This window comes from Paramacrobiotus metropolitanus, unplaced genomic scaffold (assembly GCF_019649055.1).
Source record: "Paramacrobiotus metropolitanus isolate TYO unplaced genomic scaffold, Prichtersi_v1.0 Parri_scaffold0000006, whole genome shotgun sequence".
NCBI classification, from domain to species: domain Eukaryota; kingdom Metazoa; phylum Tardigrada; class Eutardigrada; order Parachela; family Macrobiotidae; genus Paramacrobiotus; species Paramacrobiotus metropolitanus.
Window position 1 is genome coordinate 1541137 of NW_026570226.1, and position 21006 is coordinate 1562142.

Here is a 21006-nt window from a genome sequence, read left to right on the forward strand (position 1 = left end):
CGTACCAATTTTCACTACGGTTACGTACTGTTGTGCCGTACAGTATGCCGTATACGGCAGTACAGTATACTGTTTGGGGGCTCTAGTCCTGACAAAACTTAACCGTTTCCATTTGCCGATTCTACGAGTACTTTTTTCACAACGGGTTTTCAAGTTTTGCGGGAAGTGTTCGCGTTTTAGTTTCTAAGTCGCAAAACGGTTTGCTCTTTTACTAGAGAGACTGGGTTTAGGGCTTTTGACGTTTTAGAACGGTTGTTCAGTGGATATCAGATAGTAGCTGGGTTCTACCGTTCGCTCGAAGATTGTCATTTTATCATTTTCTGGCCAAAAATCATGGCATCGTCCGTATTTTCGTGTGGCACCTGTCGAGTGCGGTTCAACGCTTTAGAGCTAATGCAGACGCACTACAAATGTGATTGGCACCGATATAACCTTAAACGAAAAGTGGCCGAATTACCTCCGATAAGTGCTGAAAACTTTGCCGAGATCGTTGCTGCGTACCAACAACAGGTATCGTACCGTGTGAATCTTGTAATTGGTTTATTAGGATTGTAAAAAAAGGTGCGTAGGTATTTGAATACGTTCTTTGCTTTTGTGTAAAATTTAGTGTATTAAATCTTTGAAAGAATAATTTGATGGAAAATGTATAGGCTCCATCCAGTGCAGTGGCTGACGGCGGAGGGAAACGTGAAAAATCCGATAGCGCGTTCTACTGCAAAGAATGTTCAAAGAGTTTCCAGAATGCCAAAAGTCTGGCGGCTCATATGGAATCGAAAAAGCATTTAGAACGGTCCCGATCGTATTCCGAGTCTAATGAAACATCATCGACTTCCGAGAAGATGGTAGCAGAAACGGCAGCCGCTGTTGAAATGGCCGATGTTGACAAGGTGGAAAATGATGAAGATGACTGGGAAGACGAAGACGGTCAGTGTACGGTAATATTACGGCGACATAACCTGGCGTATGTACTGTAATCAGTAATAAGATAATTCTGTTTCTTGTGCCTGTGCCGGAATATGCTCTTTTTACTAAATTTTTTTCCTTTTTAGTTTATTCATTTATTGATAAAAAATAAATAAATTAAAACTAAAAACTATTATACGGTGTATTTTAAAACTTTTTAAAAACTTTTTTTGAGATTTTCCCATGTAGGTTATCTGTTAAACTGTTTATTAGGTTGTTTTTACTGCTCTTTTTGCTGCTCTTTCTGTTTTATTCCTTTTTAGTTTACTGATAAAAAATGCATGTTATAAAACTGATTTTGACTTTGCAGAAGAAATTCCTCCGTATGACATTACTGTCTGCCTGTTTTGCGAGAAAAAACTGACCTCTTTGGAGCAGAACATCAGTCACATGTCCACTGAACATTCATTTTTCATCCCGGATTTCGCATATTGCAATGATCTGGCCGGATTAGTGGATTATCTGGGTATGGTCAGTGCAGTTACCGTTTCAGAATTTCTGTCCTTATTCTTGTTGCGTTTTGGTTTAGGGAAAAAAACAACTCATGGGCACACTTGTCTATTTTGCAATCAGTCGTTTAAGGACACCACGGCGGTGCACCGCCACATGGACGCCAAGGGACATAATAAAATGGGTTATGAGAACGAGTTCCTCCTGGAGTATGAAGACTTTTATGATTTCTCCGAGAACGCCGACTCTGACGGTCCAGCCGATGACGAGAATGCCGTTCTGGATGGAAGTGGTTATGAAATGACCTTGCCCTCTGGTATAAGTATAATAGGAGTGTTAACCGAGTGTTTGGCAACATTATTTTGAAATTGGCGCAACGACTGTCTTGCAGGAGCTACAATCGGTCACCGAGACCTCAATCGGTATTACAAGCAAAGCCTGCGTCCTGTGCGGGATGTGGCGCTGATTTCGCGTGTTACTGGGCAGTATAAAGCTCTTGGCTGGACTGGTTCAGAAAGTATGCCGATTTTTTTCGTACATGGACGGTTCAAATTACTTAACTTTTAGCATGTGTTCTTGTACAAATAGTTTGTAATTTTCTACAGATCGACCCGAAACTGGTGGTACTGTTTTTTTTTTAAAAATCAGTAAGATTTGATTAAAGTGCAGTCAGAATCTAACCCAAAAGTTTGGTTAATTTTTTTATCATAATTTGAGTCGCTTAATTCGGGTTGTTATTGCAATAGTAGCTGTATGTTTTCCGTTATAGGGGACGAAGCCTACACTCAGACTATGCGGAAGCAGCTCCATAATCTTCGCCTAAAGCATAAACTCCACATTGGCATGCAAACTAACAAGATTATGATGGAGCATTACCGTCGGCAGTATGGATTCTGAGATCGCGGTGACGAAATAAGCGCACGTTGTATCTCTTCTGCCTTTTTTCCTGGTAAATTGAGTGAAATGTCCTTTGTGTGGAAAAGTTTTTCTGGGGATGCTCTTGTGAGACGCGGTTTATTTCAAGGAAAAACCATGTCTTTGTTCGTTTGTAGAAATTGCGCTTGGAAAGTGTTCTTACGATAAAAAACAGCGTTTGTTGGTGTGGCGCTTCTTACGGTATAAGCGTCGAAAGCCTCGATGTTGGGCACTCATACGTGTGATTCATGTAGTCGAGGGTAACCACCTAGCATACCGTTTCTGATTTAACTTCCTGCGTGAGCAATTTCATAGTAAAATGCAGGAAGTCTCGAACCAGATAGTATTTACAAAATTACACCCATCATAACTGCGTCTATGACCTGCCATGTGGTTTGTTACGAATCGGATCGGCTCATCAATTATATCGGAAAACTCAGCTTACAATTAGTAAATTAATTAGGTTAGCGCTACCGATAATCCGTAACTCCAGTTTGAAATATTACCGAAAACTAATTTTATTCAATTCTTGATTTCAGAATTACGTATGAGATTGGCCTTCCAGTACAGTATTCATTTTGTTACTCTGTTGTCTCTGTTCATATTCAAAACGAGTAATGCTTACAAGCCTCACAGGCAGAGACATTTTAAATTATAATTCAATTACCCGTAGACATTATGTCACAGGAATCCAACTGATCGTGGACAAATTATCGGTTTGAAACGTAAGACACACTGCGAAATCAACACTAATGCCGGCCACATAATGCAACGTAACGCCGAATATCCGGCCAGCGTACTGCATAGATACGTCGGTGCCATTTGTAAACGTTGCTGACAAGCCGCGTACATAAAACGACTACCGTATGCTTTCTGCAGCGGTAGTCTTGCCGGAAGCCATATCTATGTTATGGCAATTTCTGAATAGAAAAAAGCATAACGCAGGCGGCACTAATTCAATAAATCATCCAACTCGAGCCCGACATAGCACCTATCGATAAACAGTTCATATCGCGTCCAACCTCTCCATTGACTAAACGAAAAAACCAACTTGCCCTGGTCCAATACACAACAATAACGTCTACTAATGTACTGGATAATCAGTGAGCTGATCGACTCGGCGTTTTACCATCAAACTCCCGATTTACAATCATGCATTTCCAGTGACATGTTTTACCCGATCGAAATCTAAAACGACGATAACGCGAACTACCAGCACCTTTTGCGATCGGGCGAGCGAACATAACACGACGAAATTCGATTTCTTTGCGCGGAAAACGCCCATGAATGCGGACGCCGGGTTGATCCAACACCGCCAACAATAATTGCTGACACTCATACACACATTCAGCTATGAGAATGCACTTTCCCTCCACAAACACACCGAACAATGCCGCTCTGACGTCAGCCAATAAACCTGAAACTTTGCTCACCGATAATAATGGCTTCGGTTTGAGTCAAATTCTCAGGCCTACTGACTACAACGCAGGCGCAATCCATTCCCATAACGGACCGATTCCATCCGCATTTTCCACAATCGGCACAAATCGCTCCCTGTAAAAAGTAATAAAAAACCGTTCGATTATCCCATGAACCCAAAAAATCGGCGCTTAATCTCCAGGAAGAAACCAATTTTTCACTTTCACCATTTTCCACACTATCCTACAACGCAGTCGACAGATACAGGCGTCAAAACTGTCATACCGAATCACTGCTCATTTTCATCAGTCGAGCCCAAATATCTTGACAACTGACAATCACCGTACACAGCTTCCCGCAAACTAGTCAATCAGCAACTCAATACAGTTCTTTTTCAAAACGGCCGAAAAAACACACCACTTACCGTGCACCACCGTACCCATGAGTCAAAGCAAGCATCTTGTTCTTTTTACTCAACTTGCAACGTTTGATCAAACATGGCTGACTCAAACATGCACTGCGCAGGATCGAGCCATAATTACCGGTCCTATTCAGTTCGCCGCCGGTACACACGATGAGTAGGTACATCTGTGTCTGCAGCTGCTGTTATTCACTCATAATTGATTCCACCGATGAGAAACGCTGATCCACCCTTCCAATCAACTCTCAAGGTTGAACCCAGCTTCGAACTTTTTCTTTCCGTCGCAACCAGACTGCCAACATTTGCAAATCAATGAAACGGTTCTGTTAGTTATCCATTTATGAAATCCGAGTTTCCATCATGTTTGTCTAATCCCGGATGCAGCTACCACCAATCAAAACGTGATATGGGCGAAAATTACAAAATTAATGGCATACGTACTACAAAAATTCTAAACACACTTTATTGTTCGCCTGTTGATGTAATTAACCTGAACAACAATCATTGATGCCAATCAGACAAGTTGTCAATTTCGGCAGCAATTTTTCGACTTTCCCAATACGATTATTGTGTAACAAACATTAACCAGCCCAACAGACAACGGCGTTTCCACAATTGTCTGCGAATGGTTTCCATCAGCACTTTTTCCCGGCTGGTAGTGTGTAATTTCCTGTACGGCACCCCTTATGTTCCACTAACCATGCCACATTATCGATTAGCCACGTCTATATGTGCACTGTGCACATATGCAGAATCCCAATCATCGCCGGCCTATTCCACATCACAACAGCCTATTCCCAAGTCTTTCATGGGAACATACACAGATGTGTGTGTGCGTACATCTAACTAGCGTCTACTCTATATGCCAGTGGCCCAAAACGACTGTACACTGTGTCGCTTCTACTTACATTTTTCACCCCGCTTGACGTCATCCACATGTTACACAACAGATTTTGATTGCTTTTAAAAGGAGAACGCACAAGTGCTTCAACAAAGGCCAAGTTTCAGGTTAATTTCTTGGCCCGCATAGATGTAACTACCCAAACGCAGCAGCTCAAACACACACTGCGATACCGCACACCCATCGCCACCAGGCGCACACATGCTGCGGTATCTAAACTAACGCGATTACTACACTGAACGCCGCTTCCACCGTCCCGCTGCGCCTAGTTATCCAGTTCCCAAATTCACATTAACCATCAGGTTTACACAATGTCGTCATAATAACATGTAACCAGTTAGTAATAGTGCTATCAAAACGCATATGCCAACGACATCACCAAGGTTTCCGAAAAAGCTGGGTAATGAACATGGCAAAATTATGAGAGCATAACGTGTGCAATTTGCACCGAGGAAAAATATAAAATTAATGATAAACACAATTATCATACTATCAATTGTTATTTTAAAGTTATGATCAACCGGACATGAGCACTAACGCAAAGATTTAAACTAAACGAACTCAACTCAGTATTTATTTTGATCTTATAAAATTAAAAAATAAATTACATTATTTGCTAGTAATTTGAGTGCCGTTTCTCATACGACTTGACGAAAGAAATTCTTAACTACCGCAACAAATCAAATCTACATACCGGTTCAAGTCTCAGAATACCGGCATCAGGAATAGGGGTCCCGAATACCTGAAACTTCTGCCACCCAGATGTCGGCACCCATGAGCTACCCATTGGCAAGAGATTCTACCTTTTCCGTGCAACGGTCAATCGCCGACTGTACATTCTCCAAATCAAAAGGGTTTCGCGACATTCTACCGCCGTCGGAAATCTTGCGCGCGGCCTGATATGGTCGCTCAGCGTTGATTATATTAGCACTACAGGAAAAACGATCTTATCGAAAAGGCCCGTAAATTGCCATACCATTCTCCTCCACACACAACGAGAAGGGAAGAGAGGCCGATCGCTGCACTATTGGTACAACACAGTCCCAACTATTGATGAAATTTTCCTTTCATTTTGCCATCGATCCAGTTGCGCTCGCGCACGCACACACAACACAGCCATCATCATCCCAACCCAGGCAAACATGTACTAACGATTCTGCACTGACGCCGACATGGGCTAGTTAGTCTGCCCGCCCGGGACGCTATACCACCGTCAGCTATGCTTGTGCGGACGGGACAAAGCGGGAATCAGATCAGGGATAGCTTCCATCCATATATGTGTGCCGGCGTAAAAGGAAGAGGACGGACTGGCAAGTTATAAAACTTATTATCGACAGATAAAACTCCGCCAGCCCAAACGCCGAATATTCAACAACCACACCGACACATAACTATGGGCGCAGAACCAGTCAAACTACCATGCAGTCGCTCTCGCTGAACAAACGATTTTCCAATCTTGAGTGCCGGCAGGCCTCTGTGCACACTATCCACATACACAACAACCATGCAGTCTCCTTTTCTCTATGTCCGAATAACTGGTCTAAGTTGTGGCAGTATAATGGACCTGTTATTTGTTCAACTTTCCATATTGCCAAATAGTACCCGTTTGCGCCTACATGTACGCCAGGCATATATCAACACATCGATTTTTTTTCCTTCCGCTCGCAAACTCTCTCTCTTTCAAGCTTTCTCGGCACGCATTGAAAACGTCGTTACGTTGTACTGCCGAGCCAGCTTTTATATAAGCCCTACGTTCTACTCAATTTGTAAATGGAACAGGTTGGACAATATTTTCTTTACATTTCCAATCAACTTAAGTTCACAACTTGGAAAATTGTCGGTGCCAGACTGCACCAGAATGCATTCAACCACAACCTTCTCAGTTTCGCGTTCAAAACCACGTACAATACCCGATGGTCATACGCTATCACAATAATCCAAAGTGAAGTAACGAGCCAACGACCAACAAATAACAGTACCATCTACAATATTTGCAGCTATAATATAGCAAACGTTATTTTATAGCTTTCTGCAGAACAAAATATCGCCGAAATTTAAAACCCCAAATACTGGATAACAAACGGTTCTCTACACATGCATGCAGATTTATTGCAGATTCCCTGTACGCGAACATCAACAAGAACATATATTTAACTTAACATATTTATTCTTCTACTTATGTTTTGAAACTTCAAACTGGATAATCACCGGTATACTGCAACTAATTCTACCTCTATACGTCAAAACGTTTTTAGGAAACACATTATTAATTGTGTGACTGTGTAGTAAACTAACTACAAGTAGTAGACAGTGCCGCATGCACAACCCAAGCCGATGCAACCATAATTTTCACTTCAATACTGAAAATATCCTCTCAGTTTCCAACCCATGAAGTTGAAAACACGATTTATTGCCCTCTTCAAACAAACGCTATAGACTGCAAGTGCTGTATTTGCTCTAGTTCAAACTCTTCATGCCACACCACCATGCTGGGGGAGAATTCTCATTCCTAGCCAACTTCACTGCTACCATGCCGGTGCGTTTAGTAATTCATATTTTCAACTACACAATCACCAGGTAGCAATGTACCGTACCATGGCAGCACTCATCTTAGTCAATTACGACACTACATTCTCACTACAAAGACGTTTGGCCAAAGAAGAGCATGGCCAATATACACGTCTCCCATTCATTCTGTCGAGAAATTTGATCTTACGACACAAACATACTATTGATTTATTCTCCTCACAGCTACACTCACGCTCCACTACAAAGCCCCCATATAAGCAAGCGCTTTTCACCAAATGCTCGCACATATAACAAGGTTACCTTAAAACGAGTCGCTCAAGTTGGCATATGCATCGTGGAAAACAGTGCACACATCCCAACCAATAAAACATAATTCAATGTACCGCCAATTCATGCTCACACACTGTTTACTCGTCAATCCAAGGAACTTACCTATGCACCACTTAAAATGCTCCAACACAGGTAGGCAAACAGAGGACTTCTCTCTCCTCTCTGGGAGTCCCTCTCCCGGAAATGGAAACTAGGATAATACACACCAGCCCCAGCGCTTAATGCATACGTTCTCCCATTAGATTTTACACCATCCAATGTGCGTCAGCATGCACAACACTTCAATCCACATACACGGAATAGAATATAAACAACTAACTTTTGCAGTAACAGCATACAAACTGCATTAGCCCCATTTATATCAATCGCTTACCATTTATTACCCATTTCTCATGCTCACACACAATACACACATACCGGCCGGATTGCTTCCAGTTCATAGTTAGAGCGATGATCGATTTATACCGCTCCCGATCCGCTCCGCCAATCCACCACACCGGAACGCCAGGTGAATCGCGTACCGGCACATCCACTGCAAATTCATAACACAAGCGTAAGCATTATAATTCCAAGCATATAATCGATTATTTGGATCTCAAAGCCCATGTTCAATATTTTTCATATCAGAAAACTATCTAATTTTACACTGTACAGTGGTCCACACTGCCCGAAACTCAATGTACCAATGTATAGCGCTCAATATACGGTTTGCTTTGGGCCGGAAAAGATGGCTCAACTCACATCGTAGGCTGAGAAACATATGCCACCAGCAATTTGCAACGACAAAGAAAAATACAAACTTCTCAACGTGGTAGAAGAGAACCGCATTTCCCAAGCAAATTTCAACACATGCTGATTCAGCCAATGATTGGCGAATGCAAGAAGACAAGAAAAAGTTCAGGCCCAAACGAAACGACCAAGTTAAGTATACATACATACCGCTGCGACGCGTTTCTAACTTGCCAAGAGAAAGAGAGCCGACGTACTTGTTAATTTTCTCTTATGGGGTTTGCGCAAGAATTTCCGGTTGCCCGGTAGACACCCATCCTGAAAATACATTCGTCAGTCGACTGTGAATATGCAGCGTCAAATGCGGCACGTACAAACCATCCACAATGCCAGTTAGTTAAACTTTCCAGCTTGTCGATTAGGCAGCGATAAAACAACAGACAGTACGCTTCAAGACAGGCCAATTTTCATTCGGTCTAATCCATCAACACCATTTGCCAATCCAGCTGAAAGGAGAAACATCACCGTGACATATTGTACCGTGCTTGTACACAGTTCGATGAGACCGTACTTGTTAAATTTCCACATTTTATGTTAGCGATAATATGGATTGATCGGACAGCCTTAACTCTCGCGGAACTCCTGTGATCTGCAACAAAATATGGTTAATGTGGTCAACCGATCGTTCTTGCTCCTAAAATGTTCACCAGTTGTAGACAACATCGGTCGACGTTCGTACATGCATTACCACGCTGATTCCTACTGCACGTATGTGCGAATAAATAAGCCGGTACCTTTCACATCGTTACCACACAGCACTTAACGCAAAATTAACAGTGAACTAGAAACACTTCATAAATCAAATATGTCAAAATGCATTACGCAGCGCTGCTACTGTTCAACTAAGTCGGAACTCCCGCTACCGCCACCGAAAATCTACGGGCAATAAAATGAGCAATAATAGTGGCAATACTAAAAGCACTTATCCAAACGAAAATCAGACCAATAAATTCTCATGCGTTTACGTTGTTGCGCCACAATAACAGCCGAAAAATCATAGATGTCTTGAAAATTTTACCCTCAAGTAAAACGAAGCAAAATCTAAATACCGGCAGCTCAATCAGTAAAATCGACGATTAATGAACCTTTCAAGCTAACTGTTTCCAGTATGGTTTGCCAAAAAGATGAAGCGCAAAGCAGATCGAGAATAATGATTTTTCCACAAAGTTCCAGTTAAGAGAGAAAATTTATGAAAGCCGTATCATGTAGTTTGTCATTATTAACAGCGCAATATGGATTACACGTAGTCGTTAGACATGACAAGCGCGGCTTTGTATCATATGGCCTTTTGTGTCAAGAAATTCAAGCATGCCATGCACTACAGAGGGAACGTATTACGGCCGCACAACGACAAGCGACGGCAGTAATCCTTTGCGACATTTCATGCAACGCAAGTCGTGATCTCAAATTACGTTTAAGTTGCTCAACAAGCATAAACAAGGAAATTTCTTATACATTTCACTGACAAAACTGTCTTTTCACGTGAAAGAAAATAATGGTAATAAGTGGGCTGACAAGAGAACATTTATTTTCTCTAGAATTCCGCTAGTGCCAGCCAGCCTCGATTTGCCATAGCGGATAGCCTCAAACGACACGCACAATATACCGTACGGGTACGAACTACGAATGCATGGTGTTCAATCACTTCGATGCACCAAGACATACATATAGATATTATACGGTATAGCGAATACATAACAGCCTAACTGTACTTACGTTCAACCGACTGCATGCATCCAGCATACTACATTACAAAATAATAATCAGCTATCGCGCCAAATATTTTACTTACTCTTTTTTTGGTAAAAAGGAAAAATAGTATAAAAATCGGCAACGCATGGGGATAAGGATTACCACAATGCCCTTCAAGCTACTATTTCACAGGCCGCCTTTGAGTTGTTGCCCTAAAAAACACCTAAAACGTTGAAACTCAGAATAAACAAAGAATTATCTGAACACAAAAAATGCAAAGAAGAAATGTAAGTACTCGAAGACCAATGCAGTCTGTAATGTTATCGCAAAACAGCCCAAATGAATATGCAAAAACTGCACATCTAAAAAAACAAACTGTTGCGGGTAGTCTTGTAGAACAATAGAAGTACTACTCGAGCAGAAGTACAGTATGCCAAAATTAAGGCTAGCAATTTACCAAACTATGGCGACTTTTCATTTCTATGAACTATGTCCGTTATGAAATTTTCTGCACATGGGTGGGAGCATTTTCCAGGTAACAACTCCCACGACAGTGCAGGCAACTGCATGGCCGGATGTCGAGTCGTCGACAATTGACACAGATCAGAAGCCATCTCAAACCGGCATCAAGAGTGGAAAATTAACCAGGTGCAAATGCTGCTCAAGTGAAGAAAACCAGTCGGTAGATTTTCTTTATCTGTACTTTACTGAAGACACAAAGCATCTTCAGAAAATCACAGGGCCGTAACTAGTTTTCAATCCAAATAAAAACTCGTTCAACAATTTTTTCTCTCGACCTCGGCTGTTGTGCCGCAGACGTATCGAACGTCTTTCAGAAACATTTCCTTGGGCATTATGTACCACACAAGCGCTACGTGTAAAACTGCAAGCGCAAATAAATCGTTCATGACAGATATGTGGCAACCGTGGTCCGTGGCTTAAAAGAACAAACTCACTAGAGTACTGTAGGTAAGATATAAACTTGTCTAACTCATTATACAGAAAACTTTCAGCGTACCGAACTGCTAAAACAAATGCCCATAAAATTACGCACTCCGCAGAGAGTGCAAAGCCTCACGCCAGAGAGAATTTGAATGCATTCGAATAAATAAAAACTTACGAGTACTTACCAAGAGACAGGAAGTTGAAAAGCAAAATTTCAACTACCACCATTATCAATAAACTATAAGTAAAAAAAACAGCAATTTTTCGTAACAGGACAGATAATCAGCTATTCTGTAGTACATCGCAATAAAGGTTTTTCTCTGGCTGGCAGGCAAAAAACGCGTTCAAGCCTTAAATACTCATAACATAAGTTCTGGCGCACAATTATAATAAATGAATAAATAGGCGTATTAACTACGCAGAACAGATCTTTCAAATCATGCACCCCACTAGGCTACTACGCGGCTATGCAGTAGTTGTTGATGTTCTGCTAAAGTACAGAATTTACGTAAATCTCAAATGAAAATCCCAAATATCATCATTCACGTCAGCATGTCAGTTAAGCTCAGATAACTCGTAAGTCTCATGGATGGATGTCAGTAAGTAATATTTTCGTCTACGCATACCGAGTGGAAATCAAACATCACAAATCTAGCCATACCAAAACAGCACGAATCTTCCATATTTAACCATTCTGCAGCGCTTTTTCAAATGGAATCGCTCGCTTAAGTAAACATACAAGCAGGTTTCCCTGCATTAATTATCTCAAATATCAAACGTTCGTGTCGACAGCATTTCTGATTTCACTTCACATCACAGACTGAAATTCATAACATCTACGGCAATATAACCATTTTTCGTACTCTATGATAAACTGAGGCTATTATCAGTCCTAAATACTTAATTCATTAGTGAAATAAATTAGCAATTGTTTTACGCAATAGAAGATACCGCTTAGCGCATCAAGCATAACTGAAAGCCAAACCTGATTATCTCATGAAAACAAAAGTTATCAGACATTACCACTGTCTAGTAAACGGCGTGATCGTTTGAGTGCGGCACAATTCATTAATTTCACCACAACTCTTGTTTGTCATTACCATAACAGCAATAAATCAGCAGCGTCAGTTAACCTACCGGTAATAATAAGCCAAATATGACATCGTCATGATGTATGTCTCCACAAGTTGATTGATCGCCACAGCATGCTCACACAGACACATACTCCAAGTCAAACATACTTCCACCCGGTCGCTGCTTTCCCAATCTCACAGTAAAATATGCCCAACCAAACCAAATAACGCTGCAACGAAGTATGAATAAAAACTACATAATCTGGTCCCAATAAACGGAATATAGACAGAACAATAAAAAGACATGTCGCTACTGAGTTTTACATACGGCGTTTCCATTACAGCATACCCTACAGCATTTCAGGGCAGAAATTTGCAAACATTCCTTGATACAGTATTACAACAGTCACACCGCTAATACATAACCCAGTGACCCTCCCTGCAGACCGTAACAAACAAATTCAACTTTTTTCGTACCTTGATAGTCGGCGTCGTCAACGAGGAAACCGAGTCTCCATTCTCCACTACACCCATTCCAGTTGAACCTGTATATAGAGCCAACTGTCTGTTATAAGCTGACCATTAATTCAAACCTTTGGCTTTATAGTTATTATATAGATTGCGATTCAATCAATCTCCGCTTATTATACAATCATACCTACAATTCTCATTTGACACTGTCAGGCCTGTGCTCTAAGCATCATAAGTGACGAAACGACCAACTCAAATTACTCTATGACAAGAATATAAGAATACAAGATAACCAAAACTTACCAATAACGCCCAACTGGGTTCGCTGTAGATGACGGCATACCTCTGGTGGGATAACTTTTGGTTGTCACTAGCCAAACCGCGTTGTGTTCACTCATTCAATACGGATAAGAACTTTGCAGCCTCCGAAGCGTCTATGACCCAGCCGCTGTCAATCTATCAACCATCTTTAACTCCACCATGAACCAATTCCGCATCCACGAATCCACGAAGGCTAAGGAACACTTCGTAATAATACGTCTACAATGTAAAATTATTTACAGTGCTTTACAACGTTGAACATTGCACAAAGACTGCAGCACAATCTGCCAATCTTTGGAAACCTTACCACGAGGTCCGCCTCGAGGCCCTCGAGCCTCCTACCTCAAGTGCGGTATGCCGTATATAGGGTTCTGACTGAAACAAAGAACAGATAGGAAGTCTTAGCCAAGCGCCAACAACTAAACCCCGATGAACTCACCCAGATCAAAAATTAATAAGAACTCTAACACTTCGAACTAAAAAGAAAGGCACCGTAGTATTCACTTACATTTTGATTTATACGATGCAGGCTGCAGCCTACAAATGTAGCCAGGCTGCTGAGCCAACGAACAGCAAAAGCGCACCGAACGCTGTCCTCACATATTCGATCCCTTCGTTCGCACAAAACCGTCCTTCCAAGTCTACGACGTGTCAAAAAACTATTCCTTTTTTCAGAATCCACATAAACAAATCAAACACTACCAGACTACCTTATAGAGTTTGTGTCAGTTGACACTAGGAAATCAGTAAGTAACAAATTACCAATGACAGCCATTGTAACACAGCGAGAGAAGGAGCTCCGATATCAGTGCCAGCAGCAAGTACCATAAATTCGAATGTTTCTTCCCGAGATTCGAGACTGGCTCGAGCTCAAGAGAGTTCACCGATCTGGACTCGATTAATCGACAGGCAGACTGTTCTTCAGTCACGTCAGTCCGCTGTCAGCGAAAGCATGCTATCTTTCTGTCTGTCTCCATGTCTGATGGACCATATGCGTGCACACGGATGACGTCATACGGATTATGCGCTTCACCATGCCTCCCAAAGTGCCGCTATCGTCGGCTTTATTGTTGGCCCTAACCTCTTAAAAAGCAGCCCCGGTTCCCAATCTTTTTACTCCAAGGACTGCTAAGATTGGTAATAATAGGCCAGACAAATCAAAGCACCTTGCGACACTTCCTATAAAGGGCGTAGGTTTGCAAGTTCCGAAGTGCGTTTATGTAGATTTCCAAAGATAAGATGTCTCCCTGCACTACGAAAGAATTTTATTAACATCACTTGTGTGAACTTTTACAGAAACAAAAAGCAATAAAAAACATTATTATAATGTAAAATCATGGAAATAAAGCATTTAGTAAAACTGTACCAAAGAATGAAAAGACAGCAGCGAACATACAACCCAAAATCTCTCACTAAGCAATTAACGTTGACCTATATCTAAAGACTTCTTGTTAAAAGGCACTTGCTAGTGATTCAGTCCAGAAGTTAATAACAAGACAAGAATCTCTCTGAAACGACGACAATTCAAATCCAACGTAACCAGCGGCAGATATCAAATTGCGAAGAACCGTAAAGCCAAAATTGATAGTAAGTAGTTCATCGTGCAATCCACATCTCCACAACCGGAACCGCCACCTCTGTCCCCTCTGACTGCATCCCCAACAACAAATCAAAATCCATAATCGTACTAACTTGACGCACTTTGACCCATTGTCGCAACACATTATTGCTGACACTTCGACTGACTTGCTCCGCAATAGCTCGATCTTCATCTGCAAAAGTAGCGCGTCTCAGCAATAACAAGTAGGAATAAATTTCCACAAAAATTTAAAAAATTACAGTATTTTCCATGGACAACCCGACATTCGATGGCTTGACAAGGTGTTCCACAGAACTGCATCGGCAAAACTTTGACGTTGTTACAGTTTGTAGTAAAGGTGAAACCGTGATCCAGGGAACGCAAACTAAGACGTCCTTCAGCATTAGCAGGCGCTATCACCACAGAGCGCAACCAGCGCACTGAACTGCTATTATCACAAGAGTCAGCACCAGAAATCAGTTCTGAGGGCGAAGCGGAAATGGCCTCACTGACCAAGCCATAAGTCGGCGCTGCCACTAAACATCCTATGAAAAACGAATGGTAATAAAAGTAAAACTTATCCATTTTTTATGGTACGTCCACTACTATATACGCTCTGGTGATGTGTTACCACCTGACAAGTGAGCAAAACAAAGCCGAAACCAAACATGAGCAAATAAGTACCACCAGCACCACTACAGTGTCATCATGTAAGTACTCGTAGACTCGTAGTCCATATCTGTAAGTAAATTTAGCGCATACGTAACACGTAGAAGCATCATCAATAAATACTATGAAATTTACAATTTTAATCGCCCTAAGGCTGGCCGGTTCCATTGGACTACAATTTTTACCATTCTTAACTTCTTGCATATGCTGGCAGGTATCTAAGCAGTTAGCAAGCAGTACCGCTTAACCTTTCATTTCACCAAAATGCTTAAAAGGGGAAGTGATGACGGGTGTTCATAGTACCTGGTAACAGCGGACTGGAACGCGGATCAATACACGGTGCTAACGTTTGATCCGAACAGTGTGCCGTCAAACGTTTTTCCAAGTCCAATAACCTCAAAAATGACGGATTACCGGGCATTTGGAGGAAAACAACCCCGTTCTTCTCCACATGTGCCACAAAAACGTGCAGTGTCACTCCCAGCGCCAATTCCAGCTACATAAAGAAACCATGCTCAAACTAACGCTAAAACTACTGGAAACCGCATTTGCTACTGATTTTGAATACATACTCTAGGAATGTACGGTCGCAAAAAGTCCACAGACTGAACCCCGGCAATAGCCTGCATCTCTCCACCACATTTTTCTAAACGTAATCGAATTTTCTCGACAGCTCCATCAACACATTGCCCAAAACCTTCAATTCAAACCAAATTTCAGATAAATATCAATACTCGTACTTGTATCAAGCTGCTCACGCTCAATCCAACAAAATTCTTTAAAAACAAAACATGCGCTGACCATTTAATAAGTCTTATAAAGTAAGGCGAATAAAGAAAGCTAAAGCAGTAAAAAAACAAAATATAAGAGAGCCCTAATACGTAGGCCCCGTACCGTAGAAATGCAACAACGACTGCCCCGGCCAGCGCGGTTCGTCCGCTTCATCTATCCAAATCTGGCAACTGAACTGTTGCTGTGCTTCCCGGATCGCTGTCCCATTCTTCCCCAACACGACCCCAGTTAGCTGGGTAGGGAAATAGAAAGACTTGATCACATATAAAGCTGCACCAGCCAAAGGCGTCGCTGGAGAGCGCAAACGCTGCCCACTGTCGCCTTCATAAACCGGACACACCAACGTGTTCACCAGCAAAGGACCATTTCGGGTACAAATTTCGGTAACAGGTTGATAGTACTGTAGAGTGCAGACAATCATATAAATCACTCCAAAACAATCTTAATTTGACAAAATTCGTAATGCAAACCTGCGCAACATTTGGGGGATGATTAGGCAGCTGATGCTCCATCCCTAGCAGCGCAGAACTGCTGTCAACAAATTGGCCTCTTCTTCTGTACGAGTTTCCTTGACTAACATGACTGTGTTCTGCACCATACGTCCAGTAATCCCGTCGGTCGGCCGCGCCAGCGGAACCACCAAAGTCATACTCATTACCATAAAAGGCACGATTCGTGCCGCGCGGACCTTCGCCTTGCTGGGGTCGATAGGCAGCATTATAAGAATAACCGTTCATTTTAGGCTTAGAAATGTGCTCGCTGTTCGACAAAGATTCCGGAGAGGGGGTACTGCTTTTCTTCTCGGTGATCACGTCTTCTGTAGACGGTACGGTTTGTGAGACATTTTGATGAAGGTCAGACTGCATTGCGCTTTCGGGAGGACAAATTTGAGCAAAGGTTTCTGAAGATGTATCTGAGGGTGTGGACTGAGGTTGCGGCTGCGAGATGGGCACAACAACTGAACTGGAAACAGGCTTCGCTGTTATGGAAGCCGGAAGCTTTCCGGTCCAAGCCGGACGACTAGGAGGCGGTGCAAGTCGCCTCGTCTAGAGAACCGAAATAACACTGTAGATACACTGGACAAGCGTAAAAAAACTGATAAATTCATTCATACAGCAGATGACAAGCCGTACCAGTATGGCTGTGGATTGAATAGTGTACAGAATAGCGTGTGCCGCATCCATATATATTACTCAATTTTCTAAGATGGTGAGCAGCAGTAGCTGCTCCATAACCATCTGAAGCTCTTCGGTTACTAAGCTAAATATTCCAAAAATCTGAGAAAAATTACGTGCCGTACCGGTATCACATCCGGAACAACAATAGTCTTTTGAGAATCGTCCGTAGGCACAGTTTGAGCATTTTGGTCCGAGCTGCTTTCAGTATCTGCCGCGACTGTTTCCGTATCACCGGAAACCACATCGCTATCCTTGCCTGTATCCTTCGACGCTGCTCGACTAGGAGATGCCTCAGGTTGTTCAGCTGCAATCGTCTTTTGCTCTACAATTGTCTCTTCCTGTGGGACAGCCATTTGAGATGTCATATCCGAGGCATTTTCATCCGAGTTCCCGGAAGTAGGTTTTTTAAGCGCATCAGCAGACGACGACACTGACTTGGCAACAGGTGGCTGTAGCTTAGGCGGAGATAATGATGCTGGATCGTGTTTCACTCCATTACTTTGAAAAGTGGTAGACAGTGAAGGAAATTGATCCTCCTTATTACTGCTAACGCGCAGTGGAGGTGACTTTGCAGCACCCCTAACGAAAGCACCGAAGTTATGATTGTAAGTGTGAGTGTTATCAATGCCACGACAAATATTGTACTGAAAGTTAAAATGTTCCTTTCACGCATTAATAATCAATCAACAGCAACTACATGACAAAATTACTTACTTTATCATGGCGGCATAGCTGATGCCTTCCACTCTGAATTTGTTCACCAGATTAACCTTTGGTTTCTCTGCTGTTTGGACTGGTTCTTCGCTGTGGATCTTCACTTCTTCATTCGGAATTTCCCCGTCGGCCGCGTCACTACCAGTTCGCGCTTCTCCGTGATCCGTATTTACATGTGCATTAATTTTTTTCTCATCTTCTTGTTCTTTCCGGTCTTTATCACTATCGTCCTCTTTTCTGTAGCTGTTGGCCGGTGGAGGTCGATTAGAGGGGAATCCATTGTGAGATTGCGAGGAATGTCTGTTCTGAAAGCGATTACCCGGGCCGTATCGGCGTCGGTTAGCGGGTATAAAAGAATTCCGCGGATGTACGGGCTGTTCATTAATCCGTACAATCCGCGAGGAATTCTCCATGATGACAGACTACATAAGATCCAGACAGAATGTGTTCGGGATTCCGATCCACTTTGTTTCTGATTCAAAGCACTGTGATATAAACCACTGTTAATGGCAAGCACCACCTTCCTACCGCTGTAAAACCAGCTTTTCGTTACTGTGAAACTATTCTATAGGTTTCCTCTCTGCTAAAATAATACATTTACAAAACCTCAAGAAATCATAGCCCAAAAAGTTCTTGAAAGTCGAAAACCAAAACTCCAGAAAGTGGCCGAAACTGATGAAAACGATATACCGTACCACGGAAAGATTATTGTGGAGTGTGGACCAAGCGTGGAGATGAATTTGACGTGTCGCAATAGGATACTGTTGTAAAACTGCTTCCCTTAGGTGGTCGGCGGCTACCATCAGAAGTAATTGCAAAATATTGTAAAATACGAAAAAGTCACAAGTGCGAAAAACAACATGAAGCTCTCAGAATAATAAAATTTAGTTTTTATTTGTTTTGTCTGGTCTTCGAACTTCGATGGTTTGATTCTAGTTACAGTTGACTTTCTTTCAACAGATATTATTACGGGACCTCCTTACCTAGGGCTTCTGGAGTGTCCCCATTTAGGATAGTAGCCATGTCCGGCTCAAAAAGCACTGATTTAGCTCTTAAGCTCTTATACCGTCTTCCCCGAGTATCGGTTAACAACTTGCGGCCTCTGCAACGGAACAAAAGAGCGGTAAGTGTGTTTTTGGATGTTTGTGCATCATGCTTTTATGATACATTTTGGAGTAATGACTGATTAATCAGATGCTGCATCATACTTTTAGAGTCAAACACCAAGAGGACAATACGGTGGAGGGCTGCACGGGGACCGTAATTATGGCACTCGTGAAGGCAGAGGAACTCTTCCACCCTTGGGATGGGAAGGAGGCCAGACTCCATATTTCCTTAAACATCCGTCTGAAATGTACTACAAAAACTTCAGGTACGGTCCAGACTGCTAGTGGCGAAATTTGGTTCGAAGGAATCGAAGGATATTTGAGGCGAGCTAGAATGCTAGAAGTAATTTTCGACAATGGCGTAATTTTCGATTTGTTACAGCAGAAGCAGACGTACATGCAAAGGATAGTGCAGTCTGTGTAGATATTCCGACAGTTAATAACTGTAGTCATTGTAAACGGATATTTTGTGATTGAAATTAAACTTTCTACTGAGATGTGTGAATTGATTTGATTTCGTGTAGATTACGACGGCAGTATCCACCGCTTTCGATGCTAAATCTGCAGAGGATGATCGATACGGGGCTTCTTGATCCAGATCAACCTGTTGACCTCGGAGTGATATGTAATACAAAAGTATACCGAATAGATCCATGGGCTGGACATTTTGGAGTTAATCTCACAGAGGAGGTTGGCATTTTTTACCGATATTTGTTACTTTTTTCAGAATAAATTAATTACATTAGAATTTGTTGTCCCCAAGTGTTTACCAGGAGTTGTTTGTATGGACCGGATGGTTACTTAATACGAGTTCTTATTGCACTTCTCCGTTTTATTAGACTGACCGCTGGTTTAACTTTTTTTAATTTTAGGGCATTGATCGATTCGCTGCGAAGGTTAATTTGGAAGTCCAGTGGGCCTCAGAGAACGTTATCGCTGCTGTGGAAAAAAACGGTGGCACCATTACATTAGCGTACTACGATCCAGTTTCCCTGCAAGCCCTTCACGATCCGGGTTATTTTTTTACCAAAGGGACGCCGATTCCTCGGCGTAGTGTACCCCCTGAGAATTGCCTAGAGCATTATTCGAATCCCAAGATGCGCGGCTATTTGGCCAATCCAAAGGAAGTGAGTGAAGCCAGACTGGAATTGGCACAAAAGTTCGGGTACACTCTACCTGATATTACCAAAGATCCATTATACGATATGCTGATGAAACGAAAGGATCCTCGGCAGGTGTTTTATGGCTTGGAGCCGGGTTGGGTGGTCAATTTAACGGACAAAGTTGTTTTAAAACCCACCGACGAACTCCTTCGAACATATTATCAGTCTTGATTTTTATTGACGTTTTTGATGGGATGTAATATGTAATATTTGTAATGGACGAGAAACAAATAAACGCTCGTCAAAAGCTGTTTAGTTTATTCGTGAATAGTGCTCTGTTTGTACATGAGGCAGAGTGAGAAGTGCAACTGAAATGGTTGGATACCGTACATCAGAGTTTCTTGCAAATCAGGCAGCTCACATGTTCCCGCGTCAAGCCTCTTACAAAAGTGGTACTTAAAATTTAAATTACACACATGCAGTGATACAGGTATGTCAAAAAACATTGGCCGCAAAATAATACCGGTTTCTTTGGTACGACCGAAAGCGAGTTTTGTGAGGTACTCACAAAAGTAACAGTAATGCATCATCTTCCGTTTCGCAAACAGCTCAGTACTAGTTAGTTGTTACTTACAATTAGTTTTAC

The 21006-nt window shown here is 42.1% G+C and overlaps 3 protein-coding genes and 2 long non-coding RNA genes across 5 annotated transcripts; 2 read left to right on the forward strand and 3 right to left on the reverse strand.

Annotated features, from left to right (window-relative positions):
• Positions 1-83: 83 nt before the first annotated feature.
• LOC129582044 (cytoplasmic 60S subunit biogenesis factor ZNF622-like) lies at positions 84-2512 on the forward strand. The gene is made up of 6 exons (XM_055473423.1): positions 84-510; positions 651-924; positions 1274-1429; positions 1493-1729; positions 1805-1930; positions 2183-2512. Exons 1-6 carry the CDS (start codon positions 334-336, stop codon positions 2308-2310), a joined length of 1098 nt encoding a protein of 365 aa, XP_055329398.1. The 5' UTR covers positions 84-333; the 3' UTR covers positions 2311-2512.
• A 5405-nt stretch (positions 2513-7917) lies between these two features.
• Positions 7918-9297, reverse strand: LOC129582029 (uncharacterized). Its single transcript, XR_008689575.1, has 4 exons — positions 9229-9297; positions 9032-9163; positions 8915-8975; positions 7918-8460 (listed from the first exon to the last, which is right to left on the reverse strand). It is a non-coding gene; the product is annotated as an uncharacterized LOC129582029 (long non-coding RNA).
• A 1245-nt stretch (positions 9298-10542) lies between these two features.
• LOC129582028 (uncharacterized) lies at positions 10543-14116 on the reverse strand. The gene is made up of 7 exons (XR_008689574.1): positions 13982-14116; positions 13728-13860; positions 13527-13594; positions 13202-13438; positions 12905-12972; positions 12492-12657; positions 10543-10621 (listed from the first exon to the last, which is right to left on the reverse strand). It is a non-coding gene; the product is annotated as an uncharacterized LOC129582028 (long non-coding RNA).
• Positions 14117-14463: 347 nt separating this feature from the next.
• LOC129581619 (uncharacterized) lies at positions 14464-18840 on the reverse strand. The gene is made up of 8 exons (XM_055472809.1): positions 18152-18840; positions 17560-18016; positions 16730-17305; positions 16362-16659; positions 16040-16164; positions 15771-15963; positions 15059-15343; positions 14464-14991 (listed from the first exon to the last, which is right to left on the reverse strand). Exons 1-8 carry the CDS (start codon positions 18562-18564, stop codon positions 14816-14818), a joined length of 2523 nt encoding a protein of 840 aa, XP_055328784.1. The 5' UTR covers positions 18565-18840; the 3' UTR covers positions 14464-14815.
• A 138-nt stretch (positions 18841-18978) lies between these two features.
• On the forward strand, positions 18979-20729 carry LOC129581906 (39S ribosomal protein L15, mitochondrial-like). The gene is made up of 4 exons (XM_055473197.1): positions 18979-19274; positions 19366-19523; positions 19782-19947; positions 20130-20729. The coding sequence occupies exons 1-4, from the start codon at positions 19173-19175 to the stop codon at positions 20589-20591; spliced, it is 888 nt and encodes a 295-aa protein (XP_055329172.1). The 5' UTR covers positions 18979-19172; the 3' UTR covers positions 20592-20729.
• The last annotated feature ends 277 nt before the right edge of the window (positions 20730-21006 follow it).